General features: G+C 43.8%; 1 protein-coding gene across 1 annotated transcript; it reads left to right on the forward strand.

Moving 5' to 3' along the window:
* Positions 1–11,039: 11,039 nt before the first annotated feature.
* LOC135507504 (sporozoite surface protein 2-like) lies at positions 11,040–12,969 on the forward strand. Its single transcript, XM_064927017.1, has 3 exons — positions 11,040–11,132; positions 11,501–11,508; positions 11,613–12,969. The coding sequence occupies exons 1-3, from the start codon at positions 11,040–11,042 to the stop codon at positions 12,967–12,969; spliced, it is 1,458 nt and encodes a 485-aa protein (XP_064783089.1).
* The last annotated feature ends 1,561 nt before the right edge of the window (positions 12,970–14,530 follow it).

A 14,530-nucleotide genomic window follows, 5' to 3' on the forward strand; every position in this document is an offset into this window, starting at 1 on the left:
CTTGACCTACTAGGTGAAAATTCATTAACGCTGTAATTGACTTGGATGAAAACGAATTGAATGGTGCAAACCATCTTTTTGACCAGTGATCAATGGAAAGAGGAGAAAAACATTCACAGTGGAATGGTGAGTATGCTTCCAAGAATTGCTACATGATAACTGCTGAAATGCCTTCCAATGAATACAATGGGGCAAATAAATTCATTAAAAATCTTACAATGTGATTTTCTGGATTTTTTTCTTCTCACTTTGTCTGTCATAGTTGAAGTGTACCTATGATGAAAATTACAGGCCTCTCTCATCTTTTTAAGTGGGAGAACTTGCACAATTGGTGGCTGACTAAATACTTTTTTTGCCCCACTGTATACTAACACATAAAAGCTCTCAAAAGATGTCCACCAATTGTTCGACAGGGACAGAAGCAAGCAGACTGTCTGAGATCTGATGGTATCGCAGAGCAGTTATGAACATTTTCCACTATCATGATTCCCCACTGTTCTCCATTGATTCCAAAAATGAAGATGTGAGGTGTGTCTGTGTGTGTGTGTGTGGGGAGGGGGGGGGGTAGAGGAAAATGCACTAAAGTAATGGAGAGAGTGGTTTCAGAGAGGTTTCCATTGATGGTAATAATCCATAGCCTCAGCCAAGGCCGGATCCATCCCTGGTAAGTGAGTCAGTCCTTGGTTGCACACTCCAACCCTCAAGGACTGCTTTAGAGCCTCTATTTCAAAAGCTGTCCAGAGGTAAAAGATGATGTTTGCCTCATCCCTATACGTTCATAGTGAAATAGCAGAGAGAGGAAACTCATACAGTACTGTTGTATAGCTACATTCATGAACCTAGATAATGTTTGGAAAACATGGACTGCTGTTGATCAAAGGACAAGCATTTGTAGCAGAGAAGTCTGGTTACAGTTTAGTTTACAGTGTAGTCATTTAGCAAATGCTCTTATCCAGAGTGACTCACAGGAGCAATTAGGGTTAAGTGCCTTGCTCAAGGGCACATTGACACAGTTTTCACCTAGTCGATTTGGGGATTCAAACCGGCGATCTTTCGGTTACTGGCCCGACCTCGTAAACCACTAGGCTACCTGCTGGTAGGACGAACTGTAGGAGGATGGATTCATTGTAATGGCTGGAATGGAATTAATGGAATGGAGTCAAACGTGGTTTCAATATGTTTGATGTGTTTGATACCGTTCCATATATTCCATTCCAGCCATTACAATGAGCCAGTCCTATAGCTCCTCGCACCAGCCTCCTCTGACATGTACAATATCAGAAGGACCATTCACAAAAGATTGCCTAATGGAAATAAGTCTACATACAATGGTTCTACATACAATGGTAAACTCTGGATGTGAAAAGATGTTTGAATGTGGTTGTTGAGGTTAATTTCAGTTTCAATTAGATTCATTTGTGACGATTGTTTGACATCATTATAACAGCACCACTCTTAGCATTTGCACTTTCAACTAGTGCCTTTGGTTAAACCAACTTGTTTAATTTCATGACACATTTACATGACTTGGATTTATAGTTGATATAAAGAGTCTTCATATTATGCCATGTGTCCTTCATATTCAGTTTCTTTTAAAACTACATTTGAAAGTATCTTGAGTAATGTATCGAAGTGCCTTTGAAGGTAGGAGTAGACTAATCTACTGTTTTCATTAATGCAAATCAAATCAAATTGTATTTGTCACATGCGCCGAATACAACATTACCGTGAAATGCGTACTTACAAGCCCTTAACACTGTTTGGGATAGGGGGCGGTATTTTCACATCCGGATGAAAAAAGTGCCCAAAGTAAACTGTCTGCTACTTAGGCCTAGAAGCGAGGACATGCATATAATTGGTAGATTTGGATAGAAAACACTTTTGAGGTCACTCTCTTTTCAATGGATTTTCTATGGAGATCTAGATTTCTAAGGCACTTGCTTGCAGTTCCTCTCGCTTCCGCTGGATGTCAACAGTCTTTAGAAATTGGTTGATGTTTTTCCTTTGAGAAATGAAAAAGTAGGGTTGTTCAGAACGAGGGTCGAAGAACCCCAATTCAAGAAATAGAATTAAGAAAATATTTACTAAAATAAACTAAAGTAAAAACATAAAATATAATCTAAAAGTAACAAGAAAATCACATAACAATAACAAGGCTCTATACATGGGGTACCGGTACCAAATAAATGTGCGGGGGTACAGGTTAGTCAAGCTAATTTGTAAAGTGACTATGCATAGATAATAAACAGTGAGTAGTAGCAGTGTAAGTCCTAGACTTGGCGCTCTGTGGTAGCAGAGAGAACATTCTATGACATGGGTGACTGGAGTCTTTGACAATTTTTTGGGCCTTCATCTGACACCCCCTAGTATATAGGTCTTGGGTGTCAGGAAGCTTGGCCCCAATGATGTGCTGGGTCGTACACATTACCCTCTGTAGCGCCTTACGGTCAGATGCCGAGCAGTTGCCATACAACACGGTCATGCAACCGGTCAGGATGCTCTCGATGGTGCAGCTGTAAAACTTTTTGAGAATCTGGGGACCCATGCCAAATCTTTTCAGTCTTCTGGGGGGGAAAATGTGTTGTTGTGCACTCTTCACAACTGTCTTGGTGTGTTTGGACCATGATAGTTTGTTGGTGATGTGGACACCAAGGAACTTGAAACTTGAAAACTCTCGACCGGCTCCACTACAGCCCTGTCAATGTTAATGGGGGCCTGTTTGGCCCTCCTTTTCCTATAGTCCACCATCAGCTCCTTTGTCTTGCTCACATTGAAGGATAGGTTTTTCTCCTGGCACCACACTGCCACGTCTCTGACCTCCTCCCTATAGGATGTTTCATCGTTGTCGGTGATCAGGCCTACGACTGTTGTGTCATCAGTAAACTTAATGATGGTGTTGGAGTCGTGCTTGGCTTTGCAGTCGTGGGTGAACAGGGAGTACAGGAAGGGACTAAAAAGGGCAGTGTTGAGTGTGATTGAGATTGCGTCATCTGTAGATCTGTTGTTGCTGTATACGAATTGTAGTGGGTCACCGGTTTCCGGCATCATGGTGTTGATGTGAGCCATGACCAGCCTTTCAAAGCACTTCATGGCTACCGACGTGAGTGCTATGGCGGAAATCATTTAGGCAGGTTACCTTCACTTTCTTGGGCACAGAGACTATAGTGGTCTGTTTGAAACATGTTGGTATTACAGATTTGGTCAGGGAGAGGTTGAAAATGTCAGTGAAGACACTTTCCAGTTGGTCCGTGCATGCTTTGAAAATACTTCCTGGTAATCCTTCTGGCCCCGCGACATTGTGAGTGTTGACCTGTTTAAAGGTCTTGCTCACATCAGTTACGGAGAGCATGATCACACATTTGTCTGGAACAGCTGGTGCTCTCGTGCATGCTTCAGTGTTGCTTGCCTCGTCTGGTAGGCTCGTGTCACTCGCTGGCTTTCCCTTTTGTAGTCCGTAATAGTTTTCAAGCTGTGTCACATCTGACGAGCGTCAGAGCCGATGTAGTAGGATTCAATCTTAGCCCTGTACTGACGCTTTGCCTTTTTGATGGTTCGTCCACTTCTATATTGAACGATACTTCTGTATTGTCACTGGTACTTCCTGCTTTAGTTTTTGCTTGTAAGCAGGAATCAGGAAGCTGGAATTTTGGTCAGATTTGCCAAATGGAGGGTGAGGGAGAGCTTTGTATGCATCTCTGTGTGTGGAGTAAATGTGGTCTAGATTTTTTTTCTCTGGTTGCACATGTGACATGCTGGTAGAAATTAGGTAAAACTAAGTTAAGTTAACAGATACCTGGCCACTAGGAGCGCCACATCTGGATGAGCCTTTCTTGTTTGCTTATTGCCTTATACAGCTTGTTGAGTACTGTCTTAGTGCCATCATCAGTTTGTGGTGGTAAATAGACGGCTATGAATAAAATAGATGAGAACTCTCTTGGTAGATAGTGTGGTCTACAGTTTCTGATGTGGTATTCTACCTCAGGCGAGAAATACCTCGAGACTTCTTTAATATTAGACATTGCGCACCAGCAGTTATTGACAAATAGATACACCCCCCCGCCATTCCTCTTATCAGACATAGCTGCTCTGTCCTGCTGATGCATGAAGAAGCCAGCCAACTCTATATTATCCGTGTTATCGTTTAGCCACGTCTCGTTGAACCATAAGATATTACAGTTTTTAATGTCCCGTTGGTAGGATAGACTTAATCGTAGATTGTCCAGTTTGCTTTCCAATGATTACACATTGGCCTATAACACGGAGGGTAGTAGTGGTTTACCGACTCATCTGCAAATTGTTACAAGGCACCCGCCCTTCTCCCCCTTTTCTCTGTCCTTTCTTCACACGACGACAGCGAATTTGGGCTTGTCTCGACAATGCAGTGTTTCCTTCGCGTCGGACTCATTCATGAAAAAATATTTGTCCAGTTCGAGGTGAGTAATTGCTGTTCTGACGTCCAGAAGCTCTTTTCGGTCATAAGATATGCTAGCAGTAGCATTTTGTACAAAATTAGTTACAACAATGCAATTTTTTTTTTGAAATAGCGCAGTTGGTTTGGAACCTGTAAAACGGCAGCCATCCCCTCCGGTGCCATTATCCAGGAAGAATCTTATGAAATGTTTCACTCCAGAGCAGATTAAACCGTATGAAGTTCTAAATAATTTTATGACAATGCTCTTTCTGATAACAGACAATTGTAAGTCATGAAATACCCTTGATAACACCATCAAGTGCATGTGATTAAGTTGTGTTATGTCAGGGTGAAGTCCCCAATATGCAGTAGTCATATTGCACTAGTATCAACTGTTTTGTACTAACTGACTTACAAACCTCAGATCAACGTTTTTATTTTCTTCTTAATATCAGTTCCTTTGTACAACATGTGCTAAAACTGTAGGTCTATCTTAAATCTGACATAGTAAGCTCTAAGCATACAGGAATCTAGTTTTTGAAAATGAACACATTCCCAAATTTGAATTATGATCTAAAAAAATCTATGGTCAAGAGAAAATAAAACCCTTTTTAGGCCTTAGATGGTGCTGAAATCAGCAATGACCACTCACTCATCAGTGAGTCACACCTGGTAATCAGTGCCTTCCTCTTTGCATTGTAGACCTTGTTGTGTGTGTGAAAGTGTGCGTGTGTGTGTGTGTGTGTGTGTGTGCGTGCATGTGTGTGTTTCTGTGTGTATGTGTGTGTTCATATGCTACAGTCCGTATGGTGCACAGTGCAACCTCAAGATCCAATCCAGATACATCACCCAAAGAGGACAATGGAGGGCAGCAGGAGAGTCTACAAGGAGGTAACACTCACCTTGAACCAGACCGCATTACCCATCTGCACATTTCTGAAGCCTTTTGATTAACAATGTGTCCAAAATAAAAGCAGAAAAGGGAAAATGCAATTTAGAAATGTCAATGTGCCTTTTACAGATGGCCAGCCAAAAAATCAGGATAATTAAGTTGTAGATATTCTTTTATACAAGCCCACGATGGCAATTAACATGTTTTGTGGAGAGGTGCAAACTTTTTTTGAATGTGATGACGATAGATAGAAATCAATTAGAATAGGTTGGACTCCCATTATAAAACATTGAAAGGACGCTTTTATAAGGTGATATCAATTGATGAATAAACCTCCAAGGGCAATTTAATGATGAGAACTAATCTTTAATTGGCCTTCTTGTTGGTTTATATGAATACAACTCCATTATAAAGGTAAGGCCCATCCCCATTTTCCTTTGACTGCATGGTAAGGCCCTCTTGAGCTATAGGATTCCAGAAGGCAAGGAGAGTTATAATAACGACTAAAATAACAATTTGTGCCTTTCTAAGTGAGCTAAATGTCTTGCTTACACATTTGCACACACAATGTACAACAAGAAGTTCAATGATTCTGGGAAGCGAAATAAGAACCACAATGCCTGTTAAAAATATCAAGTATCTTTTCAATCTCTTAAAAAGTTTGAGAGTAACCTATGCTTCATTTTTCATTTTAAAGTAATATGATTTACATTTCATGTCTTCCCCACCAACTTTACAAACATGAATGTGTAATACACTTGCTGATTTAAGCAGTGAATTCTGGGGTTGAAAATAAGACATTCTTTTTGTGGTCAAAGTAGGCATTAAACCAGCATGTAAGAATACAGCAGCCATGAGCAGTTAGGATTAATACAATGAGATTCAAGTGATTGCAGCCATGGATATCTATTCTACACATAATCCAGATCGATGTCTATTGCAGTAGAGTTTTCCAAACTCGGTCCTGGGGCCCCCCTGGGCGCACATTTTGTTTTTTCCCCTAGCATTACACAGCTAATTTAAAAATTCAGCTCATCATCGGGGGGGTTAGGAAACCCTGTATTACAGATCCTGAATGAGGTAGCTTCTTAGCTATCACAAAGTTTTTCACCATTACTTGGTAGCCTATTCACCTATTCATCATTGCTCCATATTCATTTCCCCAACACAATAAAAGTTAACTGTGATTTAACTATCTAAGTGTGATTCTCATGCCAGTTTACCCCAGGGCCTAGACTAGACTGTACCTCTCCGTACTCCCCTCTCTGTCGCCATCTATTGGTGGGAGCATATTCAACTAAGCCCTGGAGCCCAGCTGAGGAAGAGTAGGAGAGTAGCGGTAGCAGCAGCACATCGTCCCCTCTCAGGTAATTGCTTCTTTTATCCACAATCAGCTACTTTCACATTGGACATCCAGCCGTCCTAATGGCCCATTATTTAAATAAATGGGGGTAACAGTGTGGGGTTGGTGACCCCCTCAGAGCCGGCAGGCCTCTCCATACAGGCACACCTGCTGAGACAAGGTAACGTTTATAACTGACACCTTCACGGGCCAGAAAAAAATGGCTGGCAGGGTCAGTGCTGGAGGAGCGCACAGGGCCCGTCATATTGCAAACATATCCATTTGCTAAAGCTTTGCTCTTGTGGTTGCCAGGCTACCAACTAATATAGGGCGACCAAGCGTGCGTCAGGAAAACAGAAGTAAGATGTTGACTTTGAGATAAGTACCTCTTCAAATTAAACAGGCACCACACAATGCATTCAAAATAACATTTCCAGAGGTCAACTTTAAATGGCTCCTATTTGGCAAAAAAAAAATCCTTGTGGTCTTTAACTCTTGAAAATCCCTGAATTTGCATACCGGTCGTGTTAGTTAGGGCCAATTAATCATTCATGTTTTAATTGCGTAGAATGAAGGGGATAATATCATTCTGCCGTATTTTTCAGTCTGTGTGCTCATGTCGACTGAACACTCGGATGTCTCCTTATTAAAGTACACAAAAAGAGAATTATGTTCTTCGCTGTCTAAACATTGACATGGTGCTGCTCGAGGGAAGCATTGGTGAATTGGATACAGGAGAGGTTAAGGCCTCTTAGGCTAATGTGATCGGTCACACTTACACACCGGTGGTCAAGGCATGTCAACTCCCTCTCTCACTGTTCATGAGTCAAGGTTCAGAAAAATTGTTTTGATGGCGCTGATTGCACCACTAACCCCACTCACCATGAAGTGAGTTGTCCATTGGGCCTGTTGGGAAGCAGCCAAAGTAGACACACGGCCAGAGTGATGCTCAGTAGCACAATGAACCTTCCCTTCAGTTGACTGGTCCTGAAATCAAAGGGGCCAGTTTACCCTTGGTTTAGATAAAGTTATAAATTGGTAATATATACTGAACAAAAATATAAACGCAATATGTAAAGTGTTGGTCCTATGTTTCATGAGCTGAAACAAAAGTATCCCAGAAATGTTCAACACGCACAAAAAGTTGATATATCTCAATTGTTTTGCACAAACTTGTTCACATCCCTGATAGTGACCCCCTCCCCCCCAACCCCTCTTTTACGCTGCTGCTACTCTCTGTTTATCTTATATGCATAGTCACTTTAACTAAACATTCATGTACATACTACCTCCATTGGGCCGACCAACCAGTGCTCCCGCACAGTGACTAACTGGACTATCAGCATTGTGTCCCACCACCCGCCAACCCCTCTTTTTACACTTCTGCTACTCTCATCATCATATATGCACAGTCACTTTAACCATATCTACATATTCATACTACCTCAATAAGCCTGACTAACAGGTGTCTGTATATAGCCTTGCAACTCTTTTTTCAAATGTCTTTCAACTGTTGTTTTATTTATTTCTTTACTTACCTACACACACACACACACACACATACACACACACACACACACACACACACACACACACACACATACCTTATTTTCTGGCACCATTGGTTAGAGCCTGTAAGTACGCATTTCACTGTAAGGTTTATACCTGTTGTATTCGGCGCACGTGACAAATAAACGTTGATTTGATTTGATTTCTCTTTTACCAAGATAATCCATATGCTTAACATCTGTGGAATATCAAAAAGCTGATTAAACAGAATGATCATTACACAAGTGCACCTTGTGCTGGGGACAATAAAAGGCCACTCTAAAATGTGCAGTTTTCTCACAACACAATGGCCACAGATGTCTCAAGTTTTGAGGGAGCATGGAATTGGGATGCTGACTACAGGAATGTCCACCAGAGCTGTTGACAGAGGATTGAATGTTCCTTTCTCTACAAAAAGCCACCTCCAATGTCATTTTAGAGAATTTGTAAGTAACTCCAACCGGCCTGAAAACCACAGACCTCCCCCATTTCTCCTTCACCCAAATCCAGTTAGCTGATGTTCTGAAAGAGCTGCAAAAATCTGGACCCCTACAAATCAACAGGGCTAGACATCCTGGACCCTCTCTTTCTAAAATTATTTGCCGCAATTGTTGCAACCCCTATTACTAGCCTGTTCAACCTCCCTTTCGTATCGTCTGAGATCCCTAAAGATTGGAAAGCTGCCGCGGTCATCCCCCTCTTCAAAGGGGGGGACACTCTAGACCCAAACTGTGATAGACCTATATCTATCCTACCCTGCCTTTCTAAAGTCTTCGAAAGCCAAGTTAACAAACAGATCATCTACCATTTCAAATCCCATTGTACCTTCTCCGCTATGAAATCGTGTTTCCGAGCTGGTCATGGGTGCACCTCAGCCATGCTCAAGGTCCTAAACGATATCATAATCGCCATCGATAAAAGACAATACTGTACAGCCATCTTCATCAACCTGGCCAAGGCTTTTGACTGTCAATCCCCGAATTCTTATCGGCAGACTCAACAGCCTTGGTTTCTCAAATGACAGACTCGCCTGGTTCACCAACTACTTCTCAGATAGAGTTCAGTGTGTCTAATCGGAGGGCCTGTTGTCCGGACCTCTGGCAGTCTCTATAGGGGACCTCTGGCAGTCTCTGTATACATCAATGATGTCACTCTTGCTACTGGTGATTCTCTGATCCACCTCTATGCAGATGACGCCATTATGTATACTTCTGGCCTTTCTTTGGACACTGTGTTAACAAACCTCCCATACGAGCTTCAATGCTATACAACACTCTTTCCGTGACCTCCAACTGCTCTTAAATGCAAGTAAAATTAAATTCATGCTCTTCAACCGATCACTGCCCGCACCCGCCTGTCTAGTATCACTACTCTGGACGGTTCCGACTTAGAATATGTGGACAACTACAGATACCTAGGTGTCTGGTTAGACTGTAAACTCTCCTTCCAGACTCACATTAAGCATCTCCAATCGAACTTCGGTGATGTCCTCTATAAAATAGCCTCCAACACTCTACTCAACAAACTGGATGCAGTCTATCAGTGCCATCCGTTTTGTCACCAAAGTCCCACACACTACCCACCATTGCGACCTGTACGCTCTCATTGGCTGGCCCTCGCTTCATATTTGTTGCCAAACCCACTGTCTCCAGGTCATCTATAAGTCTTTGCTAGGTAAAGCCCCACCTTATCTCAGCTCACTGGTCACCATAGCAGCATGCATCCGTAGCACGCTCTCCAGCAGGTATATTTCCCTGGTCATCCTCAAAGCCAACTCCTCCTTTGGCCGCCTTTCCTTCCAGTTCTGTGCTGCCAATGACTGGAACGAATTGCAAAAATCACTGAAGCTAGAGTCTTATATCTCCCTCACTAACTTTAAGCATCAGCTGTCCGAGCAGCTTACCGATCATTGCACCTGTACACTCACACCTCCCATCTGTAAATAGCCCACCCGATTACCTCATCCCCATATTGTTATATTTTTTTTCCTCCTTTGCACCCGAGTATCTCTACTTGCACATTCATCATCTGCACATGTATCACTCCAGTGTTTAATTGCTAAATTGTAATTATTTTGCCGCTATGGACTATTTATTGCCTTACCTCCCTAATCTTACTACATTTGCGCACACCGTATATATATATTTTCTATTGTGTTATTGACTGTACATTTGTTTATCCCATGTGTAACTCTGTGTTGTTTGTGTTGCACTACTTTGCTTTATCTTGGCCAGCTCGCAGTTGTAAATGAGAACTTGTTCTCAACTGGCCGACCTGATTAAATAAATAAAGGTGAAAAATAAATAATAATACATCTCCACATCCGGCTTCTTCACAGGCAGAATCATCTATTCCAGTTCCCACCAATATCCAGCAACGTCGCACAGTCATTAAAGAGGAGTGCAACAACATTCCACAGGCCACAATCAACAGCCTGATCAACTCTATGAGAAGGAGATGTGTCGTGCTGCATGAGGCAAATGGTGGTCACCAGATACAGGCTGGTTTTCTGATCCGTGCCCCTACCTTTTTTTAAGGTATCTGTGACCAACAGATACATATCTATATTCGCAGTCATGTGAAATCCATAGATTAGGCCGTAATTTATTTATTTCAGTTGACGGATTTCCTTATATGAACTGTAACTCTGTAAAATCTTTGAAATTGTTTTGGTTTTCATTTTTCTGATAACAGATAGGTCACATCACCCAAACTCCTCTGATGACCAATTCCCATGAGCACGTTGTACAACGAGTTCACCAGATAATCCTTGGGGTGGGGGGTCTGTCGAGGAGGGGGGGGGGGGGGTACTTAAACCACCCATTCTTGGTTCAGCAGTCGGTGGCATGATGAGGCCTTTTTCTCACCAACTCTCCTACGAAACTCCCATCACCTGGAAAGCCCCAGTGAAAGGAGAGGCTGATGTCACCGTGGAGGAGGTATCGATTGATCAGGAGAAGCAATGGGCGATGCAATTAAGAGACAGAAAACATACAGCGTCAAAGACTGTGTACATAAAGAGACTCTGCAGTGGGGCCACACAAAGGCCAAACCAGAGCCCATTCAGGACCTTGTTACTCCACATTAGCTTGGGGTCTTCTCCAAGGACTGATGGCCTGCGTGGGAGTTGGGGAGGTGGGGGGTCCAGGGAAGATGTTGCTAGGATGTCACTGAGTGGCTGATGACAGCAAGGCTCTCGTTGTCCAGAACTATCAGGGTGTCAGTTAATTACCAACTGATGTAACCGGAGAGCCTCTTCACAAACCATTCTCTCTCTTTCTCCTTCTTTTCATTTTTCTCCTTTTAGAATGCTGTGTAGGAGTAACAATTGGAGACAGACTAACATGTGATGTGGCTCTAAACCAGGGGCAACCTTTTCTTGCCCAGGGACACGCTCCCAGGCAAACCCAATGACTCAGGGACACGCTCCCAGGCAAACCCAACGACCCAGGGACACGTTCCCAGGCAAACCCAACGACCCAGGGACACGCTCCCAGGCAAACCCAACGACCCAGGGACACGCTCCCAGGCAAACCCCCAACACGCTCCCACCCAGGGACACGCTCCCAGGCAAACCCAACGACCCAGGGACACGCTCCCAGGCAAACCCAACGACCCAGGGACACGCTCCCAGGCAAACCCAATCCCAGGCAAACCCAACGACCCAGGGACACGCTCCCAGGCAAACCCAACAAACCCAATGACCCAGGGACACGCTCCCAGGCAAACCCAACACGACCCAGGGACACACGCTCCCAGGCAAACCCAACCACCCAGGGACACGCTCCCAGGCAAACCCAACGACCCAGGGACACGCTCCCAGGCAAACCCAACGACCCAGGGACACGCTCCCAGGCAAACCCAACGACCCAGGGACACGCTCCCAGGCAAACCCAACGACCCAGGGACACACTCCCAGGCAAACCCAACGACCCAGGGACACGCTCCCAGGCAAACCCAACGACCCAGGGACAGGGCAACCCAACGACCCAGGGACACGCTCCCAGGCAAACCCAGGCAAACGACCCAGGGACACACTCCCAGGCAAACCCAACGACCCAGGGACACGCTCCCAGGCAAACCCAACGACCCAGGGACACGCTCCCAGGCAAACCCAACGACCCAGGGACACGCAAACCCAGGCAAACACGCTCCCAGGCAAACCCAACGACCCAGGGACACGCTCCCAGGCAAACCCAACGACCCAGGGACACACTCCCAGGCAAACCCAACGACCCAGGGACACGCTCCCAGGCAAACCCAACGACACCCAGGGACACGCTCCCAGGCAAACCCAACGACCCAGGGACACGCTCCCAGGCAAACCCAACACGCTCCCAGGCCCAGGGACACGCTCCCAGGCAAACCCAACGACCCAGGGACACGCTCCCAGGCAAACCCAACGACCCAGGGACACGCCCAGGGACACGCTCCCAGGCAACCCAACGACCCAGGGACACGCTCCCAGGCAGGCAGGGACACCTCCCAGGCAAACCCAACGACCCAGGGACACGCTCCCAGGCAAACCCAACGGGACCCAGGGACACGCTCCCAGGCAAACCCAACGACCCAGGGACACGCTCCCAGGCAAACCCAACGACCCAGGGACACGCTCCCAGGCAAACCCAACGACCCAGGGACACGCTCCCAGGCAAACCCAACGACCCAGGGACACGCTCCCAGGCAAACCCAATAACCCAGGGACACGCTCCCAGGCAAACCCAACGACCCAGGGACCCTTCTCATCAGGTGAATGATAATGGCAAGGAGAAGTAATCAACATTTTAAAATTAATAGATTTGGTAAATAATTTTTCCTTATTTTGACCTCCCACATTATAATTGGAAGAGGAAGTGTAATTTCTAACATTGCCTATTAGCTAGAAAAGTAACTCATTTTTTGCTCAGAACAAAACTTAAGCTGGTTAAGGATAGCTATGTGTTGGCAAAAATGTATGTCCAAGCCAAGAAAGCTTATCAGCAGCCAGAGGCACTTGCCACACTGGTAGCCGATTCGCGCGTGCTTTTTCAAAGCCTATGTCAGATACTCCAGTGAGTGCAATTGGCTCCAATGAGCGTAATTTGTTCAATGTTAGGAGTTGAGAAATAAAATTGACATCATTGTAAAGAAATGTTCTCATTTTCTTCTGTTGGTATGTCATTGAAAATGTGTCTATTCTGTTGTTGCTAGCAATATTCAGAAACACATTGAGAGAAAAAATACATGGATCCATACTTTATTTGAGGAAATAGACAATTTTCTGAAGTAAGGATGTAGCCCTTTCCTACAGTCAATAACCAAAAGCACCCTCTTTGGTCACATGGGTCAAATTTTATTTCTATTTTTCATAATTTTATCATTAATAAAGTTTGTATTTTTTTTAACGACGATAATCCACTGTTTCCATGTCAAACAGTTTTGTTATATTTCAGTCTTATGTGATGTATATAAAGTGTAATATTGGGATGCAAACTCAGAATGGAATACATTTCAACTCTATATATGGCATTGTACAGGTGTCTTCTTTAAGTCCATAACCATGTGTGTGAGGTGTATACTTTTGTTTCAAAGTAGATTTGTTTAAGACTTCGAAGAATCACTCTGTGTGCAGAGTTGTTACGGTACAATGGTAATGTATGAATTAAATAGTCTCTCCTAGTCTCCTTAAATCTGTGGAGGGTTTCCAACGGGGCTCAGCCAGACTGCATTTACACACAAACAGATACTATACATCCACAGTGTATTTATTTATTTTCTCCTCACCCTGGGTGTACTGAATCATTTCTGAGAACTGTTGTTGAAACATAATGTGAAAATAGCCCAAACCTCCAGTGTGCCCGCTCATTCAAATGGTATGAATTGTAAAAACGTCCAGCATTAACACCAATATAACTGAGCTCCACATCTCTCTGTATCTACAGTGTACTCACATCAGCTGCTGGTAATGTTGTAAAGAGATACAATCTGGATTTTATTCCAGCAGGAATGAATAGGTCCAGTGTCACCCCTAAACTGACTATAGAACTGCCACAACATGCAAGTACCAGGGATGTGTTCACTTTCCAGCAATTATATGTGGGAAACCGAAGGCTTTAAGCTTGGTAGAGTTTCTCCATTTCCTGCATCATAACAGTGTTATCTTAAAACAAAAATAAGTTTAAGCTCATAATTGCAATAAATTGAATTGACAGGAAGAAGCGTTATAAGCCAGACTAAACAGAGAGCTCTGTATATTTTGTATGTATATATTTTTTAATTATCAGCTTTTTTGTTTTTGTCATTGAGTGTTGATTGGATATACGTGGTTCTTTTCACCCGTAGAGTTTAAGGAATGATG

The sequence above is a fragment of the Oncorhynchus masou genome, chromosome 21 (genome assembly GCF_036934945.1).
Source record: "Oncorhynchus masou masou isolate Uvic2021 chromosome 21, UVic_Omas_1.1, whole genome shotgun sequence".
In the NCBI taxonomy this organism is placed as follows: domain Eukaryota; kingdom Metazoa; phylum Chordata; class Actinopteri; order Salmoniformes; family Salmonidae; genus Oncorhynchus; species Oncorhynchus masou.

Bases quoted from the DNA above. Each gene is read 5' to 3' on its own strand.
- LOC135507504 (XM_064927017.1), top strand. From the start codon at position 11,040: ATGATGAGGCCTTTTTCTCACCAACTCTCCTACGAAACTCCCATCACC.